The 25,678-nt window shown below is 38.4% G+C and overlaps 1 protein-coding gene across 4 annotated transcripts in view; it reads left to right on the top strand.

The window, feature by feature from the left end:
- CHN1 (chimerin 1) overlaps window positions 1–25,678 on the top strand; it is a 203,131-nt gene that overhangs the window by 130,478 nt on the left and 46,975 nt on the right. For all 4 annotated transcript variants that reach the window (XM_060621788.3, XM_060621789.3, XM_078451147.2 and 1 more), the window contains one exon: window positions 25,353–25,430. In XM_060621788.3, coding sequence (XP_060477771.1) covers window positions 25,353–25,430 — 78 coding nt within the window. The remainder of the gene's footprint in view (window positions 1–25,352; window positions 25,431–25,678) is intronic.

A 25,678-nucleotide genomic window follows, 5' to 3' on the forward strand; every position in this document is an offset into this window, starting at 1 on the left:
GTAGGGATTATAATAACATGGGTATCTTTAGGGATGATAGGTGTATGGGGAGTTATCAAAGGGATTCTGGGGGGCATGTTTTAATAGTGCATGCTTCATTTTTAAGAATGAAATCACAAAGGACAACCAGATCCACCAAATGTCCTTTGGTGTCATCATAGTGATGGAACCATAGACTGTGTTCGTATTTAAAGTAGGTAGATCACTTTATTGTGAGTAATTGGATTACTCAAAAAGGAAGAAATTACAGGCGCCTGGGTGGCTCAGTAGGTTAAGCGTCCCACAACTCCGGCTCAGGTCACGGTATCACACGCTGTTCGTGAGTTCGAATCTCACGTCAGGCTCTGTGCTGACGCTCGGAGCCTACAGCCTGCTTCAGATTCTGTATCTCCCTCTCTCTCTCTGCCCCTCCCCTGCTTACTCTCTCTCTCTCTCTCAAAAAGAAATAAAAACATTAAAAAAATGTTTTTTAAAATGAAGAAATTAAAACACCTTGGAACCTGCCCAGAGATAGTTGAAGCTCGGTCTCGATGGGCCCTTCACCCACTGAGGCATGTTATGCTAGAACTATAGTGCTTAGGTTTAGGTTTAGTTTTGTTTGTTTGTTTGTTCTGTTTTTAAAGAAACTCTTATCAATGTTAAAAGACTAAAAAGCTTCCAATTTACAGAATAAGAAACCTGTAACTATTGAGTTTTTAAGTATAAAAAACATGAAACAAAATAGTCTTCCCTGTATCGTAGCTTACTTCTCTGAGGGCTGCTTGTGTCAAATGCTACCTCCTTTCTTTACATCACAAAAAATGTACAAATCCAAATAGGCTTGTTCCTTTCATAGAAACAACAACAAAAATAAGTAAGAAAGGATTTTATACTTAGGTGATAGTGTAAATTATACATAAATGTGCAAAGCTGTCAACAATTCAACATGTGAATTTTAAATCACAGTGTACTTAATAGAATGAGCTCTGCATAAATTTCTTTAAAGTTTTTATTATCGAACTATATTAAATGATTAACATAGCTTATTTGTATATTAATGAAATATACTTGCAACTAAGATTTATTAAAAGCATTTGTATTTATTATATTTAAGAAAAATCTGTACACTTTTCCATTTTCAACAGTTGACTAAGACTCACGTTGACATCTTGAGGTTTCCATCATTTCAGTGTTCAAAGTGCTTATTAGCATTTCCTTGTCAAAGTTGAAGCTTACTTAGCTCTTTGTAACTGACAAAAGACCTTTGAGTTGACAGTCACCTCCTAAATAAATAAGATTGTGAAGGCAGTTGAAGTGTTTTTCAAATCAATACTCTAGAGACCATATGTAAAACTTACTATAGAGAGTTTATTATAATTTAGAAGCAAAAAAAGAAAAACAAACAAAAACCAAAACCCTCTCGTCTTCTTAACACAGTTTGACAATTTGTCATTTTCTGTCTTATCTCTCAGAAGCAGGGAAATCAGTAACAATGAATAAGGTTTAGCATTCGTGACTATAAAAAATAAAAAGATATTATTGCTAATGATCATACTTCTGAGAAAGTAATAAAGAAAGTGAAAAAATCTTTAATATAAAATAGACTTTGGGGAAAAAAAGAGGTTAGAGTGGAAGAGAGCCAAAGCATAAGAGACTCTTAAAAACTGAGAACAAACTGAGGGTTGATGGGGGGTGGGAGGGAGAGGAGGGTGGGGGATGGGTATTGAGGAGGGCACCTTTTGGGATGAGCACTGGGTGTTGTATGGAAACCAATTTGACAATAAACTTCATATATTGAAAAAATAAAATAAAATAAAACTTTGGGGGAAGTTCTAAAATACGCAGTCATAAGTAGTTTTGTTTTTAAGTATTTATTTGAGAGAGAGGACAAGCTGGGGAGGGACAGAGAGAGAGAAGGGAACAGAGGATCTAAAGCAGGCTCTGTGCTGACAGCAGAGAGCCCTATGTGGGGCTCAAACCCACAAACTGTGAGATCATGACCTGAGCAAAGTCGGATGCTCAACTGACCAGGCCACCCAGGCGCCCCAAAGTCATAAAGAGTTTTTGATTAAAAAGTCAAATTCGCCACGGGAATTTATCCCAGAAACCAAGAGCACGCTTTACACGCTGTATGTTAGCCAATTTGACAATAAATTATATTAAAAAACAATAATAAGTTAAATAGTCAAATTAGACCAAAGTTCTCATCAGTGACACTTTATATGCAATAGAGATGGCTACAGAAATTTTGATTTAGTAGATTCAGCGTGGGGCCCAGACACCCATTAATATATGAGAGGGAGCAAGTGAGAAAGAGAGAAGCTGCATGCATGGAGCTCACAGATCCTTTTGCACAGTAAAGATTACAGCGAATGGATTCAATTAGTGGTTCTCAAACATTTTGGACTGAGGAGCTCTTTACACTTTGAACATTGTTGAAGTGCTAAAGAGTTTTTATTTATATGAATCATAGCTATTGATATTTACTATACTGGAAATTAAAACAGATTTTTTCAATGCTGCTAATTCATTTAAAAAACAGTAAGCCCAATACATATTAATGTAATAGCATTATTAAGATCATGTTTTGTTGAACAACTTTAGTTAGAAGAGTGGCATTTTTTGCATTTCTCTTATTCTCCTTAATGTCTTACTTAATATTGGAGTGCCTGGGTGGCTCAGTCAGTTAAGTGTCTGACTCTGGCTCAGGTCACGATCTCCCAGTTCATGAGGTCAAGCCCCACGTTGGGCTGTGTGCTGACAGCTCAGAGCCTGGAGCTTGCTTTGGATTCTGTGTCTCCCTCTCTCTCTGCCCCTCCCCCACTCATGCTCTGGCTGTCTCTCTCAAATACAAATGAACGCTAAAAAAAATTTTTTTTAATGTCTTAATGTTTAGGAAACAGCCGGATTCCCATAAATGTTTCTGTGTTCAATCTGTGGTGATATGTTATTTTAGTTGAAGCATATGAAGAGAACCTGACCTCATAGAAATAATATGCATTTGGAAAAGAAAGGAGTATTTGGATAGCCTTTTTAGATAGTTGTGGATATTTGTCTTTGGTACCTCACCAAAACTAGATAAATGGTAATTTTTTTTAATTGAAGTATAGTTAGCATATAATAATATTCATTTCAAGTATACAACATAGTGATTCAACATTTATGTACATTACAAAATGATCACCATGAGAAGTCTAGTCACCATCTGTCACTATACAAAGTTAATGCAATATTATTGACTATATTCCCTATGTTTACTTTGACTTATTTATTTTATAACTGGAAGTTTATACCACTTAATTCCCCTCACCTGTTTTGTCCATCTCTCCACCCCCTCCCCTGTGACAACCACCAGTTCTCTGTATTTATGAATCTGTTTCTGTTTTGTTTTGTTTGCTCATTTATTTTCTTTTTTTAGATTCCAGATATAACTGAAATCATGGTATTTGTCTCTCTGACTTCTTTCACTTAGCATAATACCCTCTAGGTCCATCCATGTTGTCGCAAATGGCAGGATTTCATTCTTTTCTTATGACTAATATTCCATATATATATTATATATATATAATATATATATTAAAGTGCTTGTGTATGTGTGTATACAGATGTGTGTGTGTGTGTGTGTGTGTGTGTATATACGTGTGTGTGTCCACCTAGATAAGTAGTAGTTTCTTAACGGTTAACGTGCAGTGGTATTATCTGAAACCTTCACAATAAGCATTTATATTCTGTTACACTAAAATCCCTTGATCTGTTTTGAACTCCAAATGGATCTTGCAACTGTGCCTAATTCTATAGTATCATGCGTTGGCCATTTGGAAAATACTGGTTCACAGAGTTATACAGGTTTTCTAAACATTGACACATTTCTTTATACGATATCAAAAAATCACATTTGTTAATATCATCATTGACCTATCAGAAGAGTCATTTAAGTGGTGGGAAGCTGGTAATATGTTCAGGATGGCAGATATAAAATTTCCAAAATTCTTATTTTCACTTGACAGTTTGAATTTTATCATTGACAGTTGTTTTCCTTGAGGTGGCTGGCTCATTTTTTTCATTTTTGAGAAAATGCCAAGTCTGAATAACTAATATTTATGTTAATCATTCTTCCAAGTGAAAAATGCTATTCTGTGGAAAAAGCAGCTAGCTCAGCTTGCAACTCCAACAATACTTTTCCTCAAGAAAACCATCCCTAAAAGGGACCCACATACATATCTTTTACATCGTTTTGTGTGAAGCAGACTCTCTTTTGGAGAGTTTTTTAAAAATACTGAGGTGTAAAACTCTTAAATGTAATCTACCACAGAAACAACAGAAGAGACAGAGTTGGCGGGGGGGGGGGGGGGGGGGGGGAGAAAAAATCTAAATGTATGACCCACAATAACTAATTTAACACGCTATTGTTCATTAAAACCAGTACCTTTGGTATAAAAGACTGCATTAAATGCTGTACTTAGTATCTCAGAGAGTTGGTTCTTTTAAAAATGGAAACAAGGAAACATTATTCAACTGATGACATGGTTTGATATTTCTAACAGTGAAAAATGTAACAAAGGCATCCAAAGGCAAAAAATCTACAGCTGATCCCGCAGGAGGAGATATTTTTAGGCAAGTTATTTTTTTTTTAACATCATACTTCTTATTTTAATGTCTTCCTTATTAAGACATGCATTTGAAAATAGTTTCATCTTACAGTTTTATGGCAAATTGTGGGTTTGAGTTCTTGGGAAGAAAATAATCAAACTTTAAACCGGGTTTACTAGTGGTAGATGCTGTCCAAATTCCCTTTTCTTTCTAACATCATTACGGAAGGGTTTTATTAATCCAGAAATATTCACTGCACTTTGTTCCTCAATACTAATTGTTTTGTTCCTGCATATCATTTAGACCACAGCGCTTCAGCCATCTTGAGAGTTGAAAACTGCAGTCCATGAATCCCGAGCATCCTTTCTGTTTCAGCTGGCACCTCTTCTCCTCACACAACCTGTGGTTTTCATGCAGTCTCATCCTTTAGTCAGCTATGGTTGCTAAGATACCTGTGTTGTCACAAATTTCCCAACATGTTTTCAGTTCACATTTGCATACAGTTTGGCTGTCACATGAGGAAACAGCATTTAAACTGCCCTTCTTTGCACCCCTGGCCGACGGTTCCTTTTTTAAAACACACGATATAAGATATTTTAAGGAATGGTCATTAGAAGAAAACAGTTGTTTTTTGTTGTTGTTTTTTTTGTTTTTGTGTCAAATATATTCTGACAGTATCATAAGGACAGGAGGCTAGAATCCTTCAGACAGGCATTCATTTAGGAGTCTGAAGAATTCACTGAGGCTTGCAAATACGCCATGAACTTTGTGTGCGCCTTCTTTCAACATTTATCTCCTTATTTACGGTCATGCTTTCAACATTTAGCACCTGCTGGGTTCCAAACACTGTTAGGTGATAAGACTGATGGCCAATGATGATAGTAGTTATCGGTATAACCACCGACACCTAGTCTCCGGGAGCTCTCTGCATGCTAGGTGCTGAGAATGCGTGCTGTGTCCTCATTCCATGCATTCTGCTACGTGATCTCACCTCATCTTGTGCTCCCAACAATGCTAAGATACTGTCATCATTTCAATTTTACACTGAAGAAACTGAAATTTCCCCTGAGGTCCCATAACGATAGCAGGTGGACCTGAGGTCTTTTACAGATAGTCTTTATTCAAGAGCCAAGCTTTTAGCTATTCAACTGTAGATAACACTGGATTTCAGTTAAAATTTGTTTTGCTAGCTCTTTATTTTTTTAATGTTTATTTTTTTATTATTTATTTTGAAGAGGGGGGCTAGCAGGGGAGGGGCAGAGAGAGAGGGAGAAACAGAATCCCAAGCAGGCTCCACACTGTCAGCAAGGAGCCCGATGTGGGGCTCAAACTCATCAAACTATGAGTTCATGACCTGAGGCGAAACCAAGAGTCAGATGCTTAACCAACTGAGCCACCCAGGAATCCCTGTTTAACTCTTTTAGGCAGATTGAGGAGGAAGGTTTATAAGCGGCAGCTCCCTGCCTGTTATTGACAATCAGAGGACTGTTACCAGGTGGTCAGCAAACTGCCTTGTGGTTTGGTTGTTAGAAGCTGCTGAAGGTACCTCCAGGTTGGGAGAAGAAAGAGATCTGGGATGGAAAGACATGTAGAAGTCACCCTCTCATAAAAGGAGGAAGAAGCTTGGAAGGAGGACATGGACGTAGATTTCATGAGTAAACACAACTTTTGTTAGAAAATACGATTTTTGGGATTCACACAGGATGGAATAAAGCCATTACCCATCCAGTACTTACCCCAGTTATAATTGGTTCATTAAATATATATTTATTTGTTTCATATCAGGTCCTTATGAAAATAGCTAGGGCTCTATTCTCTGGTACTCACCAGTTTCACTAATGCCTAGAACATAGTAGATATTCAATAAAATACTTCTTTACTTATTCATTTATTTCTATTTATTTGTATATATATTTTTAAGTAGGCTTCATGCCCAGCATGGAGCCCAACACAGAGGTTGAACTCATGACCCTGAGATCGAGACCTGAGCTGAGATCAAAAGTCGGATGCTTAACCGACTGAGCCACCCAGGCGTCTGTCAATAAAATATCTTTTGAATGAAGACTATTTAGAACTGCGTATTGTACATATATACTTTGACCATTTCTGTATTTTCTTTTAATGAATTAGTGGGCTGTATGAAGTATTTATACACTCTTGGGCCACATGTCAAAAACTCCAAATTCTTAGTTATTTATACTATATTCTTTTAAAGATAAAATGCATCTAATTATGAAATTGCTGCATTAGCCTGTTTGTGGAATCTCTGTTATAAATATAAGACTTAGTTAATTATTTACCCATGAGATTGGAATGGCTTGCCACCTTATAAATTATGTATGTCTGTTTGGTGAATTTTAATGGAAAGTTTAATTACCTCTTTCTAAAGACAGCTTAATTAGTTGCTCAGGAGACTGACTACTCTCTCAATCCATTGGTTTGGAGGGTGCTTTTGTTGATTTGTTTTTATTTAAGGAACACGAAAAGCCAATGCCAAAACAAAAATAAAAATAAAAAGGCAAGCTGCTCCGTAACTCTCATTGCAGGCTTGGTAGACATTGGACAGAGGTTCTGCATACACCTAATTAAAAGCAACACATCACTGCACTCACCGCCATCAAAATAATCAAGAAAGCTTTTAAATTGCCAGAAATTAATCACCAAAGCTGACCTTCTCGGTAAACCATTTGTCAGGTTTAGAACTGAACTGGGGGTGGCCATGTTCACCTGTCCACATTTCTGCTTGCTGTTGGTTCTGGGTCTTCGTAACCCTGGGCTTTCCTAAGGTCAGAGTCAGTCTCATCACATGTTAAGCGATCCTATGCCTGGTCCCAGGGAAGCAGAGCGGAGTAGAGAGAAATGGAGTATGAAGTTAGGAGTCTTGGGTCTCCATCTTGGCTCCTTTGCTTACCGATTATCTGCAAATACTTGAACATCACAGAATTTTCTTTCCGAAAAACAGGATTGTCGGGATGCCATGCAGTAGTGTGTGTGACAGAAGTAGTGTGTGTAGAATCCAAAGCTCTGTGTAAGTGCTAAAGTGCATAAGAGCCAGACTTGGATTTTTTTTTAACCAAAATATGCAGAAGAATACGGTAATGAAAGTTCTTGTAAAGTAAGGCTAGAATAGGATCATTAAGCCAGTTACCTCACAGATTACTTTGTGCTGTGTCACATGGCTATAGAACCAGTCCTGCTGCTGGAAGGGATCTCCCTCGGTCACCCAGGCCTGCTTTCCTGAAACAAGACAGGAATATGCTAAACATCTTCCTAGAACATCACCTTTACCCAGTAGTAATGAATGAAAACATTTTTATATTAAACATGTTTATGTGGGTGCATTATGGGGGAGCTTAGCCACCCCTGGGTGGCTTCCACCCCTGCTTACTGTTGGTTGCTCTTGGAGACATTTTAGTGGAAAAGGTAGTAAAGCTCTAGCCTAAGCTCACTGGAGAGCCTTAAATAACATTTGACCTTACCAACTGAAGATCTTCACTTAAATTATCCCCCATTATCCTATCCTTTGAAGAAGAGGAAAGCGGCAGGGTGGATCCTTCCCAGTATATTAAAATGTCACTGAAAGATAGATGTTAAGTTATCCTTTTTAATCTTTTCTTCTTCCTGCTCACAGGGAGTTGATTGTAGTCTGACTTTCTGTGTCTTACTGACTAATGTACTGATAATTTCTGGGCCTCGTCCAGATGCTTCAAATTACTCTTAAGATGTCAAACTTCATATATATATATATACATGTATGTGTGTATATATATACACACACGTATATGTATATATATATACACATATGTATATATACGTGTGTATACACACACACACACACACACACATATATATATATATATATATATATATATATATATATATATATATATATATCTTTTATAAGTTAGGGGTTGTTAAAGTTCTCTCTTAATTTCCTTAGGATCTTGTGAACTAACAGGAATTTCAGAAAATGAAATACTATGGACATGATATAAAAAGTTGATTTTAGCAAGTGCCCAGATACAGGCTATTTTTACTTTTTTAACATCATTGTCTTGATGTAAAACATGCCACATGGCAGTGTCGTTACAAGAAAACACAAGTTAGTGTCTAACAGTGAGGTTATAAATTATGCTCATGTTTATACTTCTTCTCAAGGTAATTGCTATGAAAGTTAAATTTTTTGCCTTCAGGCCACTATTACCATTTTCAAATAATAAAAACAGGTTTTCAAAATAGGTATGCTTGAACTTCACAAGTATACTTTATACCATGAATCAACATTTATCTTTTTGAGGCTTAAAAAGACATTTTTCTTTTTATTTTAGAGAGACCACACAAGTTGGAAAGAGGGACAGAGGGGAGAGAGAGAGAGAGAGAGAGAGAGAGAGAGAGAGTTAAGCAGGTTCCATGCTCATCACCAAGCCCAATGTGGGGCTCGATCCCACAACCTTGGGATCATGACCTGAGCCAATATCAAGAGTTGGGTGCTCAACCAACTGAGCCATCCAGGTGCCCCGAGGCTTAAAAACAATATTAAAATAAATCACAATTTGAATATTTTCATCCAATTACACATATAGGAAATAAGCATTTATAACTTAAATTTAAGTAAGTTGGTAACAGGCCCTTGTTAAAAGAACCAAAACACACAGACTTCATCCCAGCCTAATCCATAGAAGTAACTGGAAGAATGAGGAAGCTAAAAATATCATGCTTAGCTTTTATTGTGATACACTGGCTTGCCTCTGTTAAATTGGTGATTGCAAAATGTTCGCTGGACTGTAATAGCTTGAAATAACCTCACGTGGCAGTTTAAAATCTGAAAATACTATTAATATCATTGTGAGTTGGCATTTTAGTTGTATTTTCCAAATATACATTCTAACTAAAAGCTTTCTGAAAAAGTGAAATGTCTGTGATTCCAGAGTTTTGCAGTAGATTTAAAAATCCCTAATTGTTCACAAGGTGTTAGAGTTCCTCTAATTTCATCTCCTCTGTTACAGAACAATAATAGTGTTTCTTTAAGTCTTGCAGGTAATAAGTGCCAAAAATATGGGTTAAAAAAATCAAAATGCCAATGATACATGTCCTATTAGCCCCTCAGGTTTATTGAGGGAGAACATTTTGAGAATTTCCCATGGGGGCCGATACAGCTTTTGATTAGGAAGAATCAAGAAAGACTGTTGTTACAATCATTACCATCTAACCAATCATTGCCAATGGCTGAATATTGGAGAGTGTCAGACTAGAATGCTTTATTGTGTAATTTTATGTATATTACATGTATATATTACTTTGTAGTTCCATAACTCAGGACAGGAAACATCTTCCCATTTATTTTATCTTCCCAAAGCACCTATTATATAAATTGTTATCAGTATACTGGGGCTGTAATCTAGTATCCTTTAAGAACTTGTAAATGAAAACATAAGACTGTGTCTTAGGAAGTGACTTTAAAATCACCATTTATATCTGAACAGAAATATGCAAAACCTTCAAAAAGAGACACCTGGCTCAGTTGGCTGAGCATCTGACTCTTGATTTCACCTCAGGTCATGATCCCAGGGTTGTGAGATTGAGTCCTGCGTCTGGCTCAGCACTGAGCATAGAGCCTGCTTAAGATTCTCTCTGTCTCTCCCTCTGCTCACTAGCTCACTCACTTTTCTTCCCTCTGAGAGAGAAACAGACAGACACCTGGAAAAAGACTCAAAGAGGTGGAAGTTGCTCAGATCCATCTAAGCACTGGTTTGAAATGAGGGGGGCCCCCACTAACTAGACATTTAATGTTCTTGTCAATTAGCAGGGCCATCTTAATTGTAGAGGATTCAACAAATGGCTTAACTCTGCATTCAGTACTCCGTTCACCTAACCCACTCCACTTGTTCCGGTTTCTTTCTCATCAGCATCCTAATTATGTTTCGTTTCCAGTATAGGTATGTTACCAGAAAAGAGAATGTTGATCACCTACTCTACGATCATTATATCTCATACTTACTATAGACTGTTGTCAGTCTGCTTTTATCCATCAGTTTTATGAACTTGGTATTATAATGTCACTCTTGAGAAATATATATGATCACCTTGAGTTTCTGAGCCTACAAGACTAGGTACCAGACAAAAGCCTGTACCAAATTAGCCAGGGCTGCCTTGTGGGGACTCACTGGAGATGGCCTACCTGGTCTTTCCCAATCGACACAACCAAGTCTTCATATCCCTGTGTTCTGAAGGAGTACGAACCTTCATTTTTCCTTGGCTTTCCATTACAAATCTAGAGAACGCCATGGAGTTCGTTTAGTCGAAGGCTTAGAAAAGTTCAGTGAGTTGGCTGGTATCAGTCAGAGCCAGGCTTGGAAACCAGGCTGTGCAGCACTTCACCCCCTCTCCGGGCCTGGTGCTCTTCGTGCAGAGTGCAAAACACTCCCTCAGAACTGGTGCCTGGAAAATTTGATCATTTCTGTTGTTTCTAAGGAATGCAAGGCTGTCCTTTTTTTGTTTGTGTTATGTTTTCAAATGCCTTACGTTTAAAATTACTGCATACGAGTCAGTCAGGGAACCTGTTAGAGTGTACAGAGTTTGGTGGTGTCGGTGTTAGTATAGTGTGATTTAAATTTGTTAGACACGGAGATGAATGCATTGATGTGCTTCATTATCTGTTTAGCTGGATATTATGTTAACGCTAGAAAAGCTATGTAATGAAGACCGAGTTAGGAATTATGACGTGACTGATGCATAAAAATGTACAGCCTTAGAAGAATGTAAGAGTTTCCCGTTGCAACATAAAACGTTATTTATCCCAATGTAACTTAAGGAATTTATAGAATTCCGTATAGATGTCGTTACTGCCTGACCTAAAATGCATTTGAAAATTTTGATTAAGTGATGAATATGGTAGCTACTATAAATTCAAATATAAGCAGTACTAAAATGGCTAGTGATCTGAAGGGTAGTAGAATTTAAATGATGTAGAAATTTATTCCAATGATAGCCTTTCAGAATTGCATGTTAACAATAGATGATATGGGAAGCAAGACATTCTAGAGGAAAGACACAGAATTTGAAGTCATATAGACCTGGTTCAAATCCTGTTGCCGCCACATTTTGAGTGACCTTGGGCAAGGTACTTAACCTCTCAAAGCTTTTGTTCCATCATCTGCAAAGTAAGAATTATAATATATAGCTTGTTGATTGTTTTTTTAATGTTTGTTTATTTTGGGAGAGAGAGCATGTGTGTGCAGGGGAGGGGCAGAGAGAGATGAAGAGAGAGAGAATCTTTTTTTTTTTTTAAATTGTTTTTTTTAATGTTTATTTATTTTTGAGACAGAGAGAGAGCATGAATGGGGGAGGGTCAGAGAGAGGGAGACACAGAATCTGAAACAGGCTCCAGGCTCTGAGCTGTCAGCACAGAGCCCGACACGGGGCTCGAACCCATGGACCGTGAGATCATGACCTGAGCTGAAGTCGGCCGCTTAACCGACTGAGCCACCCAGGCGCCCCAAGAGAGAGAGAATCTTAAACAGGTTCCACACCCAGCGTGGAGCCCGACATGGGGCTCTATCTCATGACTCCGAGATCATGACCTGAGCAGAAATCAAGAGTCAGATGCTCTACTGACTGAGCCACCCAGGTGCCCCTACCTTATTGAATGTTTTAACAACTACATCATCCATGTAAACCATTTCCTACTGTAGAGCCATGCAGTTGTCAGTTAGTAAATGTAAGGTGACATATTATTGCCAAGCACCTCGGAATATATTCCATTCTTGTCTCTAATGGAGAGAAATTAGATTATAAATTATAATTCAGGGGAAAGGTATGAATAATCTGTTTATCTAGAGTGAGCTTTGCTTGGATCCACAAATCTTCTTCCAATATAACTTGATATTGGAAGTTTTAGGAAAGCTGCTTTTGTTCTGCTTTTTACTGAAGTATAGTTACAGTGTGACAGTAGCTTCAGGTATACAGCGCTATACGTCATGCTGTACTCGACACAAGTGTAGCTACCGTCTGTCACCATACAACTGTATTACAACACCATTGACATGCTGTCCTGTGACTTAGTCATTCCATAACTGGATGCCTGTATCTCCCGCTCCCCTTCACACACTTTGCCCATCCCCTCCCTTTCTAGCGTCTATCAGTTCTCTGTATTTATGGTCTGTTTCTGCTTTTGTTTGTTTTGTTTTGTTTTGTTTTTTAGATTCTACATGTCATCGAAATCATTTTACCTGACTCATTTTACCTAATACCTTGTAGGTCCATCCATGTTGTTGCAAATGGCAAGGTCTCATTCTTTTTTATGGCTGAGTAGTACTTCAGTGTGTGTGTGTGTGTGTGTGTGTGTGTGTGTGTGTGTGTGAGAGACATCTTCTTGTCCATTCATCTATGTATGACATTTGGGTTGCTTCCACAGCTTGGGTATTGTAAATAATGCTACAGTAAACATAGGGGTGCATGTATCTTTTCAAATTAGATGTTTTCATCTTTGGGGATAAATACCCAGTAGTGGAATTTCTGGATCATATGGTATTTATATTTTTAATTTTTTGAGGAACTTCCATACTATTTTTCAGGGTAGCTGCACCAATTTACATTCCCACCAAGAGAGCATGAAGATTCCTTTTCCTCCATATTCTCACCAACATTTGTTATTTCTTGTCTTTTTGATTCTAGTCATTCTGACAGGTGCAAGGTAATATTGTGGTTTTGATTTGCATTTCCCTAATGATTTAGTGATATTGAACATCTTTTCATGTGTCTGTTGGCCATCTGTTATCTTCTTTGCAAAAATGTCTATTTAGGTCCTCTGCCCATTTTTAATCAGATTATTTGGCTTTTGGCTGTTGAGTTGTATCCGTTCTTTATGTATTTTAGATACTAACCCATCAGAAATGTCAACTGCAAATATCTTCTCCCATTCAGTAGGTTGCCTTTTTATTTTGTTAATGGTTTCCTTTGCTGTGCAAAAGCTTTTTATTTTGGTATAGTCCCAGTAGTTTGTTTTTGCTTTTGTTTACCTTGTTGTGGAGACATTTCTAGAAAAATGTTGCTAAGGCGGATGTCACAGAGACTATTGCCTATGTTTTCTTTTAGGAGTTTTGTGGTTTCAGACTTCACATTTAAATGTTTATGTATTTATTTTGAGAGAGAGCACGCATGTGCACGCATGTGAACTGGGGAGGAGCAGAGAGAGAATATCCCAAGCAGGCTCCATGCTGCCAGTGTAGCGTTGGACATGGGGCTCAAATCCATGAACCATGAGATCATGACTGGAGCCAAAAGCAAGAGTCAGGCACTTAACTGACTGAGCCACTGAGGTGCCCCCCAGATCTCATATTTAGATCTTTAATCCATTTTGAGTTTATTTTTGTGTGTGATGTGAGAAAGGGGTCCAGTTTCATTCTTTTACATGTAGCTGTCCGGTTTTCCCAGCACCATTTGTTGAAGAGACTGTCTTTGCCCCAGTGTATATTCTTGTCTCCTTTGTCATAGATTAATGGACAATTTAAGCATGGGTTTATTTCTGGGCTCTCCATTCTGTTCCATTGATTTGTGTGTCTGTTTTTGTGCCAGTCCTGTACTCTTTTGATTACTACAGATTTGTAGTATACCTTGAAATCTAGGACTGTGATACCTCTAGTGTTGTTCCTTCACAAGATTGCTTTGGCTATTTGGGGTCATTTATGGTTCCATACAAATTTTAGGATTATTTGTTCTAGTCCTGTGAAAAATGCTGTTGTTATTTTGATAGGGATTGACGTGAATCTGTAGATTGCTTTGGGAATATGGATATTTTAACAATACTAATTCTTCCAATTCATGAGCATGGAATATTGTTCCATTTGTTTGTATCGTCCTCAGTTTCTTTCATCAGCGTTTTATAGTTTTCAGAGTGTAGATCTTTCACCTCCTTGGTTAAGTTTATTCCTAATTATTTATTTTTTTTTGGTACGACTTTAAGTGGAATTGTTTTCTTAATTTCTCTTTCTGATATTTTGTTGTTAGTATGTGGAAACACAACTGATTTCTGTATATTGATTTTGTATCATGTGACTTTACTGAATTCGTTTATTACTTCTGATAGCTTTTCGGTGGAGTCTTTAGGGTTTTCTATGTATAGTATTATGTCATCTGCAAATAGTGACAGTTTAACTTCGTCCTAATCAACTTAGATGCCTTTTATTTCTTTTCTTTGTCTGCTGTGGCTAGGACGTCCACTACAGTGTTGAATAAAAGGGGTGAGAGTGGATATCCTTGTCTTGTTCTTGATCTTAGGAGACCTCAGTTTTTCACCACTGAGTATAATGTTAGCTGTGAGTTTTTTATATCCTTCATTGTGTTTAGAGGTATGTTCCTTCTAAACCGATTTTGTTCAGGATTTTTATCATGAATAGATAAAATGCTTTTTCTGCATCTGTTGAGATGATCATATTTTTATCCTTCATTTTGTTAACATGGCGTATTATGCTGATTGATTTGTGAATATATAACCATCCTTGCATCCCTAGAATAAATCCCAATTGATTGTGATGACTGATCCTTTTAATGTATTGAATAATGTGGTTTGCTAATACTTTGTTGAGGACTTTTGCTTTCATGTTCAGGGATGTTTTATGTCGGGGATATTGGCCAATAATTTGTGTGTGTATGTGTGTGGTGCTTTTGTCTGGCTTTGAAATCAGAGTAATGCTGACCTCATAGAACATATTTGGAAACTTTCTCCTCTATTTTTTGGAATAGTTTATGGAGAATAGATATTAATTCTTCTTTAAATGTTTGGTAGAATTTACCTGTGAATCCATCTGATCCTGGACTTTTGTTTGTTGGGAGTTTTTTAACTACCAGTTCTCTTTCATTACTAGTAATTGGTATGTTCAGATTTTCTATTTCTTCATGATCACTTTTGTTTGTATGTTTCTAGGAATTTATCCATTTCTTCTAGGTTGTCCAATTGGTTGGCATATAATTTTTCATAGTATCCTCTTAGAATCCTTTGTATTTCTGTGATGTTCCTTGTTACTTTTCCTCTTTGATTTCTGATTTTACTTATTTGGGTCTTCTCCTTCTTATTCTTGATGCCTAAAGGTTCATCATTTTTGTTTCTTTTCAAAGAACTAGCTCTTTATTTTTTTGATCTTTTCTATTGCATTTTTGACTCTATTTATTTCTGCTCTGATCCTCATTATTGCCTTCCTTCTACTAACTGTGGACTTTGTTGTTTCTTTTTCTACTTCCTTTAGGTATAAGATTAGATTTTTTTTATTGGAGCTTTTTCTTGTTTCTTAAGGTAGGCCTGTAATAGTATAAATTTTCCTCTTTGAACTGCTTTCCCTGTGTCCCAAAGATTTTGGACCATTGTGTTTTATTTTCATTTGTTTCCATGTATTTTGTATTTCTTCATTGACCTGTTGGTCTTTGAGTAACATGTTGTTTAGCTTCTACATGTTTGTGAGTGTTTTCTAGTTTTTTTACTTGTGATTTCTAGTTTCACAGCTTTATAGTCAGAAAAGATGCATGGTATGACTTCAGTCTTCTTAAATTTATTGAGACTTGTTTTTCAGCCTGACATATGATCTATCTTGGAGAATGTTCCATGTGCACTTGAAAAGAATGTTATTCTATTGTTTTGGGATGGAATGGTCTTTCTATATCTGTTAAGTCTATCTGGTCTAATGTGTTATTCAAAGATGCTGTTTCCTTATTGATTTTATGCCTGGATGATCTATCCATTGAGGTAACTGGGATGTTAAAGTCCTGTACTATTATTGTACTACTCTCAATTTCTCCCTTTATGTCTGTTACTATTTGCTTTATGTATTTAGGTGCTTCAATGTTGGGTGCATAGATGTTTACAATTGTTATATCCTCTTGTTGGACTGACCTCTTTATCATTATTTCATGCCCTTCTTTGTCTTGTTACAGTCTTTATTTTATAAAATCTCCTTTGTCTGAGTTTTGCTACCTCAGCTTTATTTTTTCACTTTCATTTGCACGATGTATCTTTTTCCTTCCTTTCACTTTTCAGTCTGTATGTGTGTTTGGGACTGAAGTGAGTCTCTTATAGACAGCCTATAGATGAGTCTTGTTTTTTATCCATTTCGCCACCCTGTGTCCTTTTTTTAAATTTTTTAAATGTTCATTTTTGAGAGAGACAGAGTGTAAGTGAGGAGGAGCAGAGAGTGAGGGAGACACAGAATCTGAAGCAGGTTCTAGGCTCTGAGCTGTCAGCACAGAATCCAACACGGGGCTTGAATTCACGAACCTCAAGATCATGACCTGAGCTGAAGTCAGACGTTTAACTGGCTGAGCCACCCAGGCATCCCCTCCCTATGTCTTTTAATTGCAACATTTAGACCATTTACATTTAAAGTAATTATTAATAGCTAAATATATATTGCCCTCTTATTCATTGCTTTCTGGTTGTTTTTGTAGCTCTTCTTGCTCCTTTCTTCTTGCTCTCTTTCCTTTTGATTGATGCCTGTCTTTACTGTTATTCTTACCTTTCTTTCTATTTTTTGTGTATAGGTTTTGGGTTTGTGGTTACTGTAAGGTTCGTAGTTAACATCCTCAGTATATATTAGTTTATATTAAGTTGATAGTCACTTTAAGTTTAAACTAAACACATTAAAACTTCTGTTATATTCTCTCTGCCACATTTTATGTATATATATCCCTATTTTACATCTTCTCATTTATAAGTTTTTTCTAAGTATTTCCTTTTCTTTTCCACTTTAAGAAGTTCCCTGAACATTTCTTATAAGGCCAGTTTAGTGGTGATGAACTCTTTTAACTTTTGTTTGTGTTGGGAAACTCAGTCTCTCTCCTTCTGTTGTGAATGATAACCTTGCTGGGTAGAATATTCTTGGTTGTAGGCTTTTTCTTTCGGTTCTTTGTATGTATCATGCCACTCCCTTCTGGCCTGCGCAGTTTCTCCTGAAAAACCATCTGATAGCTTTATGGGGTTCTCCTATATGTAACTGTTTCCTTCTCTCTTACTGCTTTTAAAATCCTCTCTTTATCTTTAATCTTTAACATTTAAATTATTATTTGTCATGGTGTGGACATCCGTGGGTTCATCTTGTTTGGAATTCTCTTTGTTTCTTGAACCTGGATGTCTGTTTCCTTCCCCAGGTTAGGGAAGTTTCCAGTTATCATTTCTTCAGGTAAGTTTTCTCCTCCTTTCTCTCTCTCTTTTCCTTCTGGGACCTCTGTAATGTGAATGTTTGTTCAGTTGATGTTGTCTAAGAGATCCCCTTAACGTATCCTCGCTTTTTTTTTATTCTTTTTTTCTTTTTACTATTCAGCTTGCGTGCTTTCCATTATCCAGTATTCCACATTGCTGATCTGTTCTTCATCTGCTAACCTACCGGTGATTCCCTCTAGTGTATTTTTCATTTTAGTTGTTGTATTCTTCAACTCTGATTGGCTCTTTTTAATATTTTCTTTCTCTTGTTGAAGTTCTCACTGAGTTCTTCTACCCTTCTTTCTGATCCATGGGCATCTTTTTGATCATTACTTAAACTTTTTATCAGGCATATTTGCTTATCTCTGTTTCATTTAGTTCTTTTTCTAATATTTTATCTTGTTCTTTCATTCCGAGCGTCTTCCTCTGTCTTCTCATTTTGCTGGACTTCTTTTGTTTCCATGAATTAGGCAGCACAACTATTTCTAAACTCACAGGAATGGTCTTGTGTGTGGTCACCCCCTGTGTATACTGTGTGTGCCTGGTGACTGGCTGGCTGGCTAGAGCTGTGATTGGCATGGGTTGGAGGTCTTGGGATACTTCATGCTGGGGCTTCCCCGGTGGGATGGCTGGAACCGAAGAGGGCGTGGGCTACGGCAGTCCCAGAGCTGTCAGCACAGAGGGCTCCCGATAGGACAGCTGAAGCTGAGTTAGGTGTAAGCCAGGATGTCCTGGGGCTCTCTGCACAGAGGATGCCGTGGCAAGACATCTAACGCCGAAGTGAGCATAGGCCAGGACTGTCCTGGGGCTCACTGTGCGAAGGGCAGCCTGGCAGGACAGCTAAGCTGAAGTAGGTGCAGCCTGGGGTGTCCTGGGGTGCCCAGTACAGAGGGCACCCTGGCAGGGCAGTTGAAGCCAATGGAGGCGGGAGCCAGGAGGTGCCCGAGCACTCTCCACTGGTGTTGCTCTAACAGGTCATCTGGAGCTGAAGTGGTGCAGGCCTGGTGTGCTCCACGGTGCTCTCTGCTTGTGTCACCTTGGTAAGACAGCTACAGCTGTAGTGAACGCCGACCAGGGGTGGCCTGGGGTACACCCTGCTGGACCTTGATGGCACAGCTTGGGCTGGTGTGAGACGGGCCCGGTCCCATCGCTGAGATGGCAGGTCAGCTACGCTCCTGTCTGTGCTACGAGGTGGAGGGGGAATGTAAACTGTGGGCGCTGTCACCAGCCCCTTCCACTCAGAGGGTTCTGTCTGCTCCCCAGCCATTTAGTTGAGTCCTGGGGCTATTTTAGTTGTGTGTTTTTAAACCCCAGCCTGCTCACAGTCCCTGGTGCTGTCCCTTCCCACTGCAGTACACAGTTTCAGAGGTAGCAGTTTCCATCGTCACTGTCTGTCTGTCTTTCTTGCTATTCTCCATGCGGTCTTTTGTTGTGCTGAAGCTGTTCGGTCAGTCCGCAGTCCTTCAGGAGGAATTACTCTATAAATAAGTGTAGATGTGGCGTGTCCATGGATGAGGTGCATTCAGGGTCTTCCTATGTTACCATTCTGGACCCCAAAATCCAAAGCTGTGCTTTTAGTATCTGAATGTTACCATTGTATAGAACTTGCAGAATCTTGCTAAACCTGAACCAGGATTACCAAATAGTTAATCCAGTTCCTCCTCACCTTTCCAAGCTTCTGGGCCATGCCAGCTAGAACATTTCTTTATGGTGCTTTTCTGATGAAATGCTGACTTAGTTAACTAGAACATTGTGTTCATGGGTCTGTGGTATCATAGTGATGTTACAGAGGAGGTGGCTGTGTGAGGTCCTACCAGTTTGCTAGAGAACACTCTTAGTGAGTTCTGACGTTCAGTAATTACAGATTTATTCCTTTGGCATAAGTGTGGGTCCCATATTAAAAACCAGGTATTTGTGGAAAAAGAAGTATAATCTGTCATTTGTACCTTAGTGTGAATAAGTTCATAAGTCTCTTCCCTGTAAGCAGGTTTTGAGGTGGGAAGGCGGAGAGAACAGGGATTACTCAGAGTTTGAGCCCGGGGGTTGAGATTGCCAAGACAGGATAAGGTGTAAGGATTGCAGAATGGTGATGCCTATGATGTGTCCTTAAAGCCTGAAGTTCACATTGCTTAGGCCAGTGGCCTTGGCCCTTTTGTGTGTCTCAGAGTCCCAGTAGACTAACCCCGATCTTGGAGATAAAAGTCCCTAGATACAAAGAAAGGAGGGAAACTTCTATTTATCGATCGCTGTCTGTGCCAGGAATAATGCAAAATGCTTCCCATATATTATTTCACATAATTCCGGAAGTATTTTTAGTCCGTTTTACACATAAGGAAACAAAGACTGAAAGAAATCAGTAATGTGACCAAGATAGGCCACAGCCAGTAAATGACAGGGTTAAGATCAGCACATTTGTCTGGCTCTGATCCCCTGATCCTGTTGTACTACACTTGGTGGAAATGAGAGACTAGTTTAGCATAAATTCAGTATTACTACTAGACAAACAACAGTGTGATGGGTGAGTGGTGGAAATTTTTCTGAAAAACAGCAAATGTGTTCCCTTCCAAGGTCACCTGTTTCCCACTTCTGTTTCTTATTCCTCACACAACTGTCTCCCACTCCACACACGCCATTTTTGTAGTCCACTTCTCCATATTACAGACGGTATGGACAGAGGTAGAAACAGAGAGGGTTGTGGAATCTGCCTGTTGCCGGTTTCTTTTTCCAGGTTAGTCTCCCTCATTCGGGTGAATGTACAAAAGTGGTATCAGTATCAATGATGGCCAGAGTTAGGTCTAAGGCAGGCCAAAGAGTCGCAGTCAAAATGAAAAGCTAAGTACTGCTGATGTTTCCAGCAAGAATGACCTTGTGGGAGATGTGCCCTGCCAGTTTAGATCCCCACCCAGCTAAGCCACTTTACCGAACCAGAATGTGAGGGGGCTGTATCCCTAACACCTAGGATTTATCTCCCACTCTCATTATAAGCTAGCAGAAAGAGCTTCCAGACTTTGGAGACCGAACATAGGGATTCACATAACAAAGTTTTGACTTCTTGACTATGACCGTGAGCGTTTCCTTATCAATAAAATATTCATTATACAACAAACTCCTGGGATTGTTGCGAATAAATAGGACAGTATGAAATATGAAACAGTGCTCCTCACTTCTTAACCAAATGCTCATAATCTTTTACACTTTCCACCCTGCTTCCCCCCATTCCTGCTCCCTCAGCTAATATCCATGTTATCAGATCCCTTTTAAAAGATAGGATTGGGGGGTGCCTGGGTGGCTCAGCTGGTTAAGTGTCCAACTCTTGATTTCAGCCATTATCCCAGGGTCATGGGATTGAGCCCTGCGTCAGGCTTCATGCTAGGGGTAGAGCCTGCTTGAGATTCTCTCATATTCTCTCTCTCTCTCTCTCTCTCTCTCTCTCTCTCTTTTTCAAAAAAAAAAAAAAAAAAGGATTAGGACTAGAATTTGGGAGATTTGGTAAAGACCATAATCCATAGGGAAGGTCAGGAGTTTCCAAGCATGTCTATATGGTATAAACCAAAAGCAGATTAATCTACCAACTCCTCGAGGACGAGAACCTATGTCTTATACTCCACAGCATAACCTGCAGCTCATATTTGGCCCGGCACCCCTGTAATACCGTCACTTAGTGAGTTCTAACTATCTGCAGTCTTTTCCTCTTTTATGTCATCTCTTGTAAACTGCCCAGTGTATGTATGTAAATAAGGTAACCAAGGCACTAAGCAAATCTCCCAAGGTCAGGATTTAAACTATAGTGTTTCTGATTTCAAATCCTATCTTTTTTTCCCCCTAATGTACCGGCTGCCAATAAGAATGGCTCCCTTCATCTGGTTTTGCTTTTTTAACCAAGTATTTAACGGACCTTTATTTGTGCACGCTACTATGCTAAATTCAGGGTTTATACAAAGATGTAGAAGACCCAATCTATGTGAGTAGCTTCACAGGAACTGTGATAGGAGGTAGAATGTGGTACCTCTCATAATTAACGAACAAGTGAAGGCCCCTGAGGCGCACGGAGGGGTAAAATCACATCTAATTGGTGATCATCACAGGTTCAGTGAAGGAGGATGTGTGTGGACGGAGCCTTGCAGGTTGCGTTGCCTGTTGTATGCACTGCACACTGAACTTGAGATCTAGGGATCTTAGCTACTTTTACTTTTTCTTACCATCCGTTGTTACTCGTTGCTTACTCTGTCTTACCATCTATTGCCGCTCTTTAAAGTCGAAAGGAGAAAATAACTGGAGGAACCACCTTGAAGAGAATCTGCGAGGAAAACAACTACCCAGACTTTAAAATTTCCTCTCATTTTCTCATTTGGGTGGATGGATATACATAATGCTTAAGAGCCCGACTCTTTTCTACCAACTGCTGGAGGCCTCAGTTCTTTCAGCTGTAAAGTGAGGATAATATGTGCCTCATGGGAATCTTTCGGTGGATTTAATGGGCTTCTGTATGTAAAGTGCTTAGCTTAGATGGGTGCCTGGAACATGGATACTTAATAAAAGGCAACCATAATTAACAGATGCTCTAGTATCTAAATGTGACCAGATAAATATAAGTGACTGGTGTATATTTGGGACATCAGAGCATTGATATTAGTTCTAAATTTTAGAATTAGCAGTTCTTAATGACTTGAGAGCTCGTTCAGCAAAATTAATGCAGAAATTGCATTATGGCAAGTAGTGACCAAACCCCTAGCCCTTTGAGGGTAGCTAAGAACTTCTTCCTGAGCTGTTGTTTTCTATCTCCTTATTGCCCCAGGTAGCTGCACAAATTGCAGTTAACCCAGTGTGTCCCAATGAGCCACAAAAATTATTCGGGAAGAACAGTGTGACTGTGCAAAGTCAAATGTTCACTCAGTGAACAATGACAAATGTCCACTCTTGCCCAGCCAAGAATTTTCTCTACCATTAGTCTCTTTATGCTTTGATTGAACTCTGGTTACCACAGCTGAAGGACTGGGGATGGTCTACAATAAAGAACCTTGATCAGAAATACTCAGGAAAATTAAAAAAAAAAAAAAAAAAAACTACTTTGGGTACATGGGTGATTGTTTGCTTTAACTTAGTAATGTAAACATGAAGTGTTAAACACTGTAGAGAAAAAAAAATTAGTGTTCAATTTGCCCTTGAAATCTGTTTTTCTGGGGTCTACTGAGAATCAGATAAACTTCACCTTGCATTGTACATGATTAAAGAGTTGGCTGGCGTTTATATTTTTAGTCATCACATGACAAACTAGGTCTAAGCTGAAAAGTAATTTAGGTTAGGCAAGGAAAGTTCTTTACATTGTATTTTCTCTTGGAACGGCATTTTTTTTTTGTCTTCTATTAATCACATAAAGATATAAATTTATGGAAATGAAACATCTATAGGTGTAAATATTAACTTCTGCCTTTTATTCACTTAGAAAAAATTTTTTTAACTTTTTCTTTTTCTTAAGTATATATTTTTTTAGTAATCTCTGCACCTAACATGGGGCTCAAATTCACAACCCGGAGAACGAGAATCGCATGCTCTTCCAACTGAGCCGGGCAGATGCCCTAGAAATTTTTTTTTTTAAGATTAAGACATTTTAAAAATATGTATGTATGTATGTATGTATGTATTTAAGAACACAAGCAAGGGAGAGGCAGAGAGAGAGAGGGAGAGAGAGAGAATCCCAAGCAGGCTCCGTGCTGTTAGCGCATGGAGACTGTCGTGGGGCTCAATCTCACAAACTGTGTGATCATAACCTGAGCCAAAATCAAGAGTCGGATGTTTGACTGACCCACCCAGGTGCCCCAAGAGTTAAGACATTTTTAAAGAAGGCACTGTAGACTCAAGTAAATAAAAAAATAATTGGGGATGTTCAGAAAATCATTCAGTATTTCTAATCTTCAGCATGGTTTAAGGACAACTTCGTGCCCTAATTAAACTAGAATCCACATTGGGCATCTACCCTCTATCGCTTATGAAATCTGAGATAAACAGTCTGTGCTAAGCAAACGGACTGAATTCATTTAAATATGGGTTTTGATTCTTTAAATGCAGTGTAACAATTAGAATCATAATGGGTTCAACTTAATTACTGTAACCTGAGGAAACAGATGGGAGATGTTTAGGGAACCAATATGGGAAAATGTGAGCTTCTTATATCAGTTTTGCAAAAAAAAAGTATAGGTACTTCTCTTAAATGGAGCTGGGTTTGAGTCTCTTACCCAGCACCCCTCCCACCTTTTTATATCAGCAAACAAGTATCCATGGGTCCTATAAGCACAGTTACATCTGGGACCTGTGTACATGAGAAATTATTCCCAGCTGTCTCCCACGATGATCTGGCCTCAAGCTCTTTGAAGTAAGAACGTTGAGACTAATAATTAACGATTGGATCCATTTAAGTACAGATTCACAACAAAACTCCTCCTTGCAGGGAGACTAAACTGACCACTCCAGGGTGTGTTAGCAGTGTTATATGCACGCTCCTTGTTCTGCATGAAAATAATATGCTACCTAGTTAAACTCCTTTTCTTTTTCATCAAAATACCAGCTTTTGCTCATCTTAAATAAAATTGGGTTTTTGTTAACTAACTTCAGTCCATAAGCACAAAGGAGGATATAGATTAGCCTCTCAAAATTTACCAGGCAGTGATGGTAAATTCTTCTGGTGCTGTATGTTAATCATCCTTTGCTTTTAATAGGTAAACGAAATATTCCATATTTTAATAATGCATGACTCATTCATTGCTCATTGTCTTCCCACTGATTTTTTTTTTTTTTTCCTGCCTTGAGCCAGCAAGAAATCTTACATGAGAGGAGGGAGGAAAAGAGACAGAGTTGAGGAATACAACACTTAAATACTGTTGCTTGATTTTCATTGGTTATCTCCTTTCTTACGGTGACCAGTCTAATCCAGCCTTCCTTGTCAAATCCCTTCCCTCCCCACCCTCCCTGCTAAGGGCTTCACAGGGTGTCTGTTGCTAGAAGCTGACTACAGGCAGTATGTAGGCATCTTTCATTCAGAATGGACAGTAATATAGTGAATAGAGAAGAAAGCTTTTAGAAATGTATCATTTGTCAAAATTGCATGGCTTTTAAAAAGGGACAGAGAGATGCTGAATGCTTTGTATGTTAGCATCGACTCTTTATTTCTGTTCAGACTCTTAAGTTTTCAGAAGCTTAAATATAGAGCCCTTTAAAAAAAAAAAGGAAGAAAGAAGAATTTTTCTGGTTAGTCGACCTCTTTTTAAGAAGTGCTTCATCATCCTCCTCCACCTCTCCGCGATGTTTCTCTGCAGCTCTCTGTAGATTAGGGTTCTGTGCTGGCTGGCAGAATGCTCATTTGTTAGCTGAATAGAGTTCATCGACAGACATAGATCAATATAGGTTTTATTTCTTTCCTGCGAATTCCAAAATGCCATCCAAAGAGTCTTGGTCGGGTAGGAAAACTAATAGAGCTGCAGTTCACAAATCAAAACAAGAGGGCCGTCAGCAAGATTTATTGATAGCAGCCTTGGGAATGAAACTGGGTTCTCAAAAGTCGTCTGTGACAATCTGGCAACCTCTGAAACTCTTTGCTTATTCGCAGTTGACATCACTTGTTAGAAGAGCAACTCTGAAAGAAAACGAGCAAATTCCAAAATATGAAAAGGTTCACAATTTCAAGGTAAGAATATTTGTTTTTAACCTTTTCTTAGAAGAAAGGAAATGCACATTACTTGAATATTAAAGGAATATCTTTTGATGTCTTTTTCAAACTAGGATGACTGGACTGAAATATTCTTACTATTTAAGGAATGAAGATGTTTTAAGCATGATTTTAAGGAATAGCTGACTAAAGCTAATAGAATCCAACTCCATTTTCTCTAATGCTGATTTAGTATTCTGTTAATGGTAAAGTCTTGACTGACATTT

Source organism: Panthera onca, chromosome C1, assembly GCF_046562875.1.
Source record: "Panthera onca isolate mPanOnc1 chromosome C1, mPanOnc1 haplotype 2, whole genome shotgun sequence".
Classification (NCBI taxonomy): Eukaryota; Metazoa; Chordata; class Mammalia; order Carnivora; family Felidae; genus Panthera; species Panthera onca.